Source organism: Montipora capricornis, chromosome 14, assembly GCF_036669925.1.
Source record: "Montipora capricornis isolate CH-2021 chromosome 14, ASM3666992v2, whole genome shotgun sequence".
NCBI classification, from domain to species: Eukaryota; Metazoa; Cnidaria; class Anthozoa; order Scleractinia; family Acroporidae; genus Montipora; species Montipora capricornis.
In genome coordinates, this window is record NC_090896.1 from 48,962,861 (window position 1) to 48,971,684 (window position 8,824).

An 8,824-nucleotide genomic window follows, 5' to 3' on the forward strand; every position below is an offset into this window, starting at 1 on the left:
GACATTCTTTCCCGGCCAAATTGAAGCACAATTATCTCTGAAGAATGCGTGGTTACACCCAATGTTCTTTTTGGATACCAAGATCACTTGCTAAGTTCTGCTTTCTCCATATAGTTTTAAACCGCGCAAAAATATCCCTGTATTGATAAGCACTAGCAATAGGAAATCTGAGTATCTCGAGATGCACAGAACGTATGCGCAATAACAATAGTAGGCACCGTCCTTAAATCACTACACTCAGCAAGCCTCTATCTCCAATTAGGCTATTTCCGAGTTGGTGCATGCGTCAGTTTCAAAGCGAGGCCTGGTGCACGAGCATTCAAATGCAAATGGGTTTCGTAGTAATGTCACAGCAATTCGTGAAGTAGTTTTGACACATTTGCTCATTTTACTTCCTTTCAGGATTCTTACAAGATTGCTGGAGAAGTCCACTGACCCTACTATTTTAGCAGTTGCAGCTCACGACACCGGGGAATATGTTCGTCACTATCCGCGTGGAAAACAGTGAGTTTAGTCTCAGTATTCTTTGGCCCGTTTGGGAACTCTTCAGCTTAGCTTAACTGCTGAATACCCTGCATGAAAATAACAATAATTGTGTTCCGACTCGTTCTTCAAAAAACGCCGTCGAATGTTAAAACAGGTTGCTCCCTTCACATCAAAACGGGGTTGAATTTTACGACGAGAATGGCTTGTATGTTCTGAGCCCTTGCTCTTTGTTCCCAGCGTGCTCGAAAACCTTGGCTGCAAAGTAATGGTGATGAAAATGATGACGCACAACGATCCGAATGTACGCAAGGAGGCTTTACTTGCAGTTCAGAAACTCATGGTTCATAATTGGTGAGTTTGAAAAGGAGAATGTTACAATGGTTTCCGTTGAGTGACGTACATCAAAACAAATTTATCTGATCAATATTCAACAAACGAAAGCAACAAGTTGAAGCAATGTGAAGCGCGGGAAAGTGCGCGCGTGTACGACTCGCGATTGGTTTCGTTCTTCTCATTGATAAAACAATTCACGTGAGATCTTTAAGCTCATCGCGAAACGTGGCAATTGCAATCCATAATTATTTTTGAGTTCAACTGAAATCTGCTCCAAAAATGATTTGTTGTTCTTTTTGCTTGTCTTAAACTAAATGATCAAAAGCGCACACGGCTTAGATTTTCTTTCCTTTTTAGGGAATATCTTGGAAAGCAGCTAAAGGCTTCTTAAGGACGTTCGCGCTAATTGTTTGTGCGCAACGTTACTGCGCAGGTAACGCGACTGTAATATGTCACGTAGATTGTCACGCATTACTTCGAACATTAGTGAAGTTGAGGTTTTAAAACCTTTGCAAAAACCATGGACGATAAGTCTTGCACAGCGTTGGATCAGAGAAGATCGTGATCAGTCAAAATTGATTTAAAATATTTATGAAAGTCAAGTAGACTACTGCACGACTGATATTCGCGAGGTTTTATCAGTCGTGCACTAGTCTACTTGACTTCCATACAAATTTTTCAAGCATCAGTTAAAATAACATGGCGACAAAAACGCCGAGGAAAAATTCCAGGCCGGCAAAAGAATGGCACATTTATTTCCGAATCATCATGAAACTTCAAAGAGAAGTGAGCGGGAGGATGGAAAAGCTCTGGAAAAGGTAGCTGATCGAGTAGACTAGTGGCTGAAAGTTTGAAAAACTCGAGGACGAACCGTTGCGTAAATTTAATGGGGCTGTTTCTTTTTAATACCCTACGAACTTAAGTTCAAAGTGAATGCATGTTTTTAAAGTTCTTTTCCTTTACTTTCGTGAAAATTGAGCAGTATTTTCGTCCACGTCGCTTGAATAGTGCGGACCTGCGTGGAAACAATCAGCGATTGAATTTCACAAAAAAAAACAAACCAGAGGATGAGCATGACGGCAATGGAAAGATATTATACAAAACACCAACCAAATGAAGATGACCCCTGCTTAAAACTTCGTTGCTATGCTCGAGAAAGGTTTTTTTTTCGGTAAAAACCTTTCATCTCTTCAACGATCGATCCTCTCTGGGGTTCCAGTCCTTGCCCGACAGGTCACGCAAAAGCGTGACAAACGAACTTTTCCAAGAGCTTTGCAAAATCACATCGATTTTACTCGTTCAGATCATCGGTGACCCCTATTTTTTAAATCATGAATCACTTACTTTACTTACTATCTACAAAATATGATGAAATGAAAAAATTCTCACCATAAGAAGTTATCTTTTTTTAACATTTTCTTTCCTCATGCCATCGAATTCCAGTAGTGGATGCAACGGATACATCTTACTAAAAAGATCGGCGAGGTTGAGCTCTACTGTTTACCACATCCCTAGCGGCAAACAATTATCTAAAAATCTCACTCCTAAAAACCTATGCACGGAAACTTTCACCCCAACAGTTTATTTTTATGATTTTCGATGGATGAGCAGATGAGCCTACATCTCGCTATTATGACCGATTTCTCGAAATTAAGGCATTTTTCCACTGCCATTTTCTCCGAAACAAAGTCGGTGACCCCCATTTTTTTTTTCATTTTTGGAGTAAGTACTTTATGACCTAACTCTAGGCGAGAAATGAAGAAAATCTCACCGTAGGAAGATTTTGGCGCGAACGTCCTTAAATTGAAGATTTTATCTCAAGTGATTTGTCGACACGAGAGGGAATCGCTTTGGAATTTTGAAATTACCCGCAACTCTAAATCATAGTCTTATGCTGCCCCATGACTGGTTGAAGAAAACAAAAAATGGTGAAAATTTAAGTACGGAAGAATACTGATCAGTTGATATATCATACGATCCTCCGGCCTTGCGCGCGCTTTCAGGGTAATCCTATTGACAAATGTGCGTATTGAAGGGTGGGGAGGGAGATTGGTCGCTTGCCTTTCATGCAGTCGAAGAACGCGTGTGACAACGATGTTGATTCCAATGTAGCTAGACCGGTACTACGCGTTACGATTGTGGAGGATGTTGTCGGCTGAATAACATGTTTAGTTCACAACCAAAAAGTAAATAACACGTTACATGTATCTTCTGTGCAGATTGTTACTTTGCTGTCAGAACTTACTCTAGTGGTGTGATAAACCACTTCCTCAGGTCGAACCGACCGGGGAAATAATTGGCTCTCGGTTCACGCAAGTCTTGGCTCTCTCATTCAGTCAATTGAGTACATAATGATTTGCTGAAAAAGAATTGTGATCGTTTGGGAGCTACGGGTGAAAAGATTTAATTTGATTTGCTGAAAGTTCGGAATGAAGGTTCCATGTCAATACATTGTCTATATAATGTCGTCTATCAAGTCTCTTTACTGTCTCTTCAACTATCGTAGTAGGCATGAAATGCTTCCACTCAGAATGGAAATTTGATATTCTAGCTTATGCAGGTACGAGACTTCGTGTGTGAATAAAAAAACTGCTCCAAATCTCTTGACATTATGTTGACTGCAGTCCGCCCCTTTCTTTGTTGTCAGAAAACCCTTTTTCAACACAGGACTGACAATGGGAAAGTATGAGTATAGCATTCGAAATGTTTCCTACAATTTGGAATATTCTGGCCTCTCTCTAATGTACCTACCCACAGAAGAAAATGCCAAGATCTTGTTCTTATTAATTGTTGAGAGCAAATTCTTCTATGTAGTACCTCACTAGAGTCTCTACCTCTCAGTCCAATGAAAGCTTTGTACTGCTGAAGAATAGTGTCACAAGGGTCTGGGGACTCCATTTTCTTAGATATCAGCTGTTGTAGTAAATTGCAAAATTTTTAGGTCGAAGATTCTGAATTCTGTATCCAAGCGGGAAAGTTGTCTGACTATCTATTGCATAAAATTTATTCATTTTTCTCAATGAAACGTAATTGGGTTTCGAAACATTACTTGGACCAGTGCAAACATTTGCAACCGTAAGAAGCGACTGTGGACTCAAGTCCGGGCAAACGGCATCGACATTTGCTGTATTGTAGAACGATGTTGACTGCTGGGGTGGGCAAACTGTTTCAGCTCATCAATATCGATATTCAACACGGTTGAAAGGGGAAGGGGGGGGGGCGGAGGGGGAGGGGCAAACTGTTTCAACATGGCTGTTCAACAAACTCGAACGGATGTTGAAGCCAATGTTTGAAGCTGTTTGCCCGGGCCTCTTGTCCTTATTTGAAACTTCTCCGCGCATCCCCGTTCCGAAACCTCTTATAATTCTACTCCCTGGCCAAACGCTCGCAACATTTCAACGCAACATCTTGCAACATTGTTACATGATACCCCTGGGTATCCGAGGATAAATTCATTGACACTTGAATAAGTGGTTGTTATTATCATCATCATCATCATCATCATTATTATTTGAATTGTTTACCGAAAATAAAATTCCCTGACCTTGACAATATAAAAGATTTTTACAAAATTCCGTGTTTTTTTCTCTGATCGTCGCAACCCTGTATAATCACTGGAATAAAGGGAAAGGTCCTTATTTTCACGAGGGTAGCACGTGACAGTCAACTTGAATTACTGATAAACTTGTGGCCCTCGGTGCGCACCTTTTATCCCCTCTTCCATCGTCAATGCTCCGTTTGGCGGGAATTCAAAGCTACAGCGACACGGAACAGAGGAAAGTCGAAACAGACGTCGATCGAATGACGGAGATCGATCTGGCGATCCTCCAGCTCAGAAGTCTGCGCACTAACCGACTGAGCTACGCCTGTCTCTATAACACCGACCAAGCCATTAATTTTCACTTAAATATCCTCTCATCTCCAAATTTGTAAGCAGTAGTTGTGGTCCAATAATCTCTTGAAAATACCTCATTTTTGAACTTTCTTGGGTAATCACGTTCGCCATAGGGGCCTGGGGAGAAAGCCCAAAATAGCATGATGTCATCGCGGGTGATGCAATTGTGGAACAGACTGTTGTAAGGTCTGATAAAAACAATTGAGTATATTACAAGTTCTCAAACTGCTGCTGCACTAGTCACAAACACAATGCAAATGGGTTTAAACTTTGAAAAATTATTCCAACGACGAAGGCGACTCAAATGCAGCCACGCCAACAAGAATGGGACTAGCAGTACGGGATAACGTTGTACACATCGGTTTGTCACGCGATGATGGATTTCAGCGACAAACTAGCATTGACGATCCTCTCTTAGAAGATGCTCAAACATACATCGGGGAAAACTTCGTCGTCAAGCACGGAAGTACATTCAACATTCGTCGCAAAGTCTGCTCGAAAACTAAATCCGGCGTCGTATTTACAGAGTTAAAGCACCTAAAGCCGTTGACCCAAATGTCGTTATCTATTGGTGCCAAACGTTTGTTTGCCTGCCCAAACGCCGGTGGCAGTTCAGAAAAGAGTGAAATTCTTAGTTTTGAATTACTTCAGAGATGTTTTGGGGCCGATCTACAGAAAACCGAAATGGAAGTCAATTATTTTCCACAAGGAGGTTCTATTACTGATTACACCTGCAGAATGTTCAGCACTTTCCTCGGAGTTTCTGTCACGCGAGCGATGAAATTTCACGGCGAGTTCACGGTCGAGGATGCAACGAAATTATTAAGCAAGAAGTTAAATGGCGTGTTGACATCCAGCAAAAACACCATGGAAAAATGGAGCAAGCAAATTTTACATGTTTGGGTAACTTCTCATGAACACTCGGTCCTCCTTGCTGAAGCTTATTATCAACTCCCAAAGCCTCTGAAATCAAATACCGTTGTCCTATTAACAGTCACTGAATACAAAGAAGTCTTCACGAACTAAACCGCTTTATATAAGTTAATATTTGTACATCATTGTCGTTTAAATTCTTTCCTTTTTATAAAAGCTTTTTCGGTTCAATTTAAGGTCGCCAACATGTCTCAGCTGGCAGGTGTCTCTTGGAGACATCACCTTAGAACTCTAGAATAATATTCGTACATCATTTTACAACATGTGATGATAATAACTATTTGTGTCCATCTTGCAAGTGGCACAAGGGAACTCCTTGGTAAAAAATGGTTCATACCTAAATGAGCAAACATAATAGTAATAATTAGAGCAATGCAATTAAAACTTTTTCACCTTGGACCCCCATCCTACCAGGCAATATTAATATTTGTCATTGCCCAATCAGAAATGCAATATTTTGTTGAGTAAAATAATAAAGATGACTAAAAAACTAGTGTACCTATTTAGTAAGCAATGTTTGAAAACTAAAAATTGGGGCTCTTTGATTTTGAAGAGGAAAGAAAGAACAGTGTCGTCTGAAAAATGTGGAACTGGGTTGTTATTATTTTTCTACAAGTCTGCAACATCTTAAGAAGAGTGTGAAATGTTTATAAAAGTCACATTAATTAACCCTTTTATTCCCAGGAGTGATTGTTATGTAAATTCTCTTCCCAATTTCAATAAAATGTCAGTCAGACAGGTATTGAGAAAGAAGATAATTACTGTATCAGCTTAAGAGGGGTGATCTTGATGTAACACCAAATTCTCATGACTACATGTACCCAAAAAATAATTATTAACTCCACGGTACTAGTTGGGAGAATGAATGTTCAGATCGTGGACTGGAATGTGCACTCCAAAAAACTCTGACTCTCCACCCCAATGCATGTACTGGTACTCAGAACATAAAACTCATTCTTGCACTCTAAAGGTGGCTCACTTCAGCACAATAAAAGCTAGTAGTTTTAAAAACAACTGTGAAAGCTTCTGATAAGAACCAATTTTGTCAAACATTTTAAAAGAAAGATTAACGACAAAAATACTAACATGACGTTTCAATTACTTCATGTCGTTGTTATCTGTACTTTCATTCCAATGTGTCAATTCCCACTTCCCACGTTTCAATTTATTTTGTACCATTTCACACCTAAATTTCTGCCTATTATACTTACCCCTCATGTTAAGGTCTTTACATTTGACAATAATGACATGAAGTCATCAAAATGACATGTTATTTTTATCTTTAATCTTCTTTTTAAATTGTGAAAGCCATGATGTTGCTTGGTGCTGGGGACAGCACTGCTGTGAGTGGTAAGGCTCATTATTTCTGAGCAGTAAACTCACCAGAAATTCACTGCAAGATTCCTCGCCTCCTTTTTACTGGGATATGACTGAACTTCATGCCACCAGTATGATGGCATGAATAAAACATCTCCTTCATTTATCGTACAATTTAGCGCTCTTGCTTCTTTGAACTTTGGAAATCTGGTGTAATCGGGTTTGAGAATGTTCACAGGGGACATGACCATTGATGTGCTCTGCAAGAGTTTCTGATTGCGAAATTTCTTTGTGACTGGATTGTAAGCCAGGGATGCTTCTTGAATATGTGCTTCATAAAGTCTTGTATTCTCGTGTGGTTCATAAATAAAAAGTTGTTTCTTTCCACTTATCTGAAAAAAACAAAACAAAAACAGAGCTAAGTGTCAAAGTCAGAAAAATTGATTTAATATCTCTACAAATGCAACAATAAAACAATAGACCTTATTCACTTGTACATTTTGTTTTCCTGATACAGATCATGTGATAATATTCAGGAGATTTGATCTTTTGTCTTGTTCTGCACACGCTCTTTTTAACGAACAAAATAAAGGACCAAATCTCCTGACCGAGTATTGTCATATGATCCAAACTGGGAAAACAAAATGTACAAGCGCATAAGGTCTATTGAGAAAAATGACTTTGTGCAGGCATTAAATCCACCACCCTCCTAAGGCTCCAATGTGTCCATGAAAATCATTCAGATCTGTGCTTTCTGTGGCAATACTCATCTTCTTTTGAAATAAATTTGTCTAAGGAGTACTGGAAAAAAGGACTTCAAAGAAGCACTTAAAAAGAGTGGAGAATCTTCTTCAAATAAACCAGGCTTGGAAAATTTCTTGCTTTTCTGTGTTTCAATGGATCTCAAGTCAATATATTTTTTGGCAGGAAGCCATGTTTAGAACCAAAACAATGAATGAAATAGACGAATAATTTGATCACACTTCGAATGCAGGACTTGCACCTCATTTGCAATTTACCACCTTGAAAAATAATTGGTACAAGCACGATGAACAGGAAATTGTTCTTCATCAGTAGAGATGTTTATATAGGCTGGCCTACCAGTAATTGGGCCACTATTGTAAATTCCCCGACAGATTTCCCATAAACAACTGACTTGAGAAGGGGATATCTACTGATAGGTTAATATTGCTAATTACTAGACCTAATTTATAGAATGGCTGTCCTAGAACTTGTTACCAGGGCAACTGTACAGCATTTTACAGAGGCTTAATTATTAATTGGATCAACTAATCTAAATTCCTTAAGAAATGTGCTAGAATACAATAATAATTATTGAAAACACTCAGACAAATACCTATGTAAATTTACAATACATCATGTCTTAGCATGGCCACTCCATGAGAATATTTAAACAAGTAAACCAATTACTATGTGCAAATTTGATGAAGGGTTATGCTTCCTTGGAAAGTTTGTGGAGTTGTAAGTGGTTCATTGTAAATAAAAGTCCCACACACATATTGGCAATATTGGAGTGAAAATGGTAAGGCAGGTCATACTGAGATGAGCTTACCTGACAAAGAAAGTTATCAAATGGATCAAAGTGCAACTTGCCTAGAGTATTACCATTGCTGAGCCAAATATTAAGGTGACGTCTCTTTAATTCCCCAAAAATAAACGGCATTTCCTTGATGTCTTGTTCAAGTTCAGGTAGCAAACTAGGAATTGAAGAGTATTCTAAATATGCTGAAATGTCAGTGTTGTTTGAGGACTGAAGTGTTTCCATAAAAGCAGAGAAAGGAATTTCCAGAAATGCAGGTCGTACAACTACTAAATCTAGAAAAGGAAGCTTTGACTTGA

The 8,824-nt window shown here is 39.0% G+C and overlaps 2 protein-coding genes and 1 long non-coding RNA gene across 4 annotated transcripts in view; 2 read left to right on the plus strand and 1 right to left on the minus strand.

Moving 5' to 3' along the window:
- Positions 1 to 397: 397 nt before the first annotated feature.
- On the plus strand, positions 398 to 1,210 carry LOC138031271 (uncharacterized). The gene is made up of 3 exons (XR_011128225.1): positions 398 to 504; positions 724 to 837; positions 1,177 to 1,210. It is a non-coding gene; the product is annotated as an uncharacterized lncRNA (long non-coding RNA).
- A 3,647-nt stretch (positions 1,211 to 4,857) lies between these two features.
- On the plus strand, positions 4,858 to 6,138 carry LOC138031267 (AAC-rich mRNA clone AAC4 protein-like). Its single transcript, XM_068878965.1, has one exon. The coding sequence runs from the start codon at positions 5,039 to 5,041 to the stop codon at positions 5,738 to 5,740; it is 702 nt and encodes a 233-aa protein (XP_068735066.1). The 5' UTR covers positions 4,858 to 5,038; the 3' UTR covers positions 5,741 to 6,138.
- Positions 5,729 to 8,824, minus strand: part of LOC138031260 (bifunctional peptidase and (3S)-lysyl hydroxylase JMJD7-like) — a 4,847-nt gene continuing 1,751 nt past the window's right edge. The window contains exons 2-4 of one of the 2 annotated variants that reach the window (XM_068878955.1): positions 8,538 to 8,682; positions 7,031 to 7,356; positions 5,729 to 5,984 (exon numbers count right to left, since the gene is read on the minus strand). In XM_068878955.1, coding sequence (XP_068735056.1) covers positions 5,903 to 5,984; positions 7,031 to 7,356; positions 8,538 to 8,682 — 553 coding nt within the window. In that variant the 3' untranslated portion in view covers positions 5,729 to 5,902. Of the gene's footprint in view, positions 5,985 to 7,030; positions 7,357 to 8,537 lie in introns of both variants that reach the window. The other variant, XM_068878954.1, reaches the window with a different exon arrangement.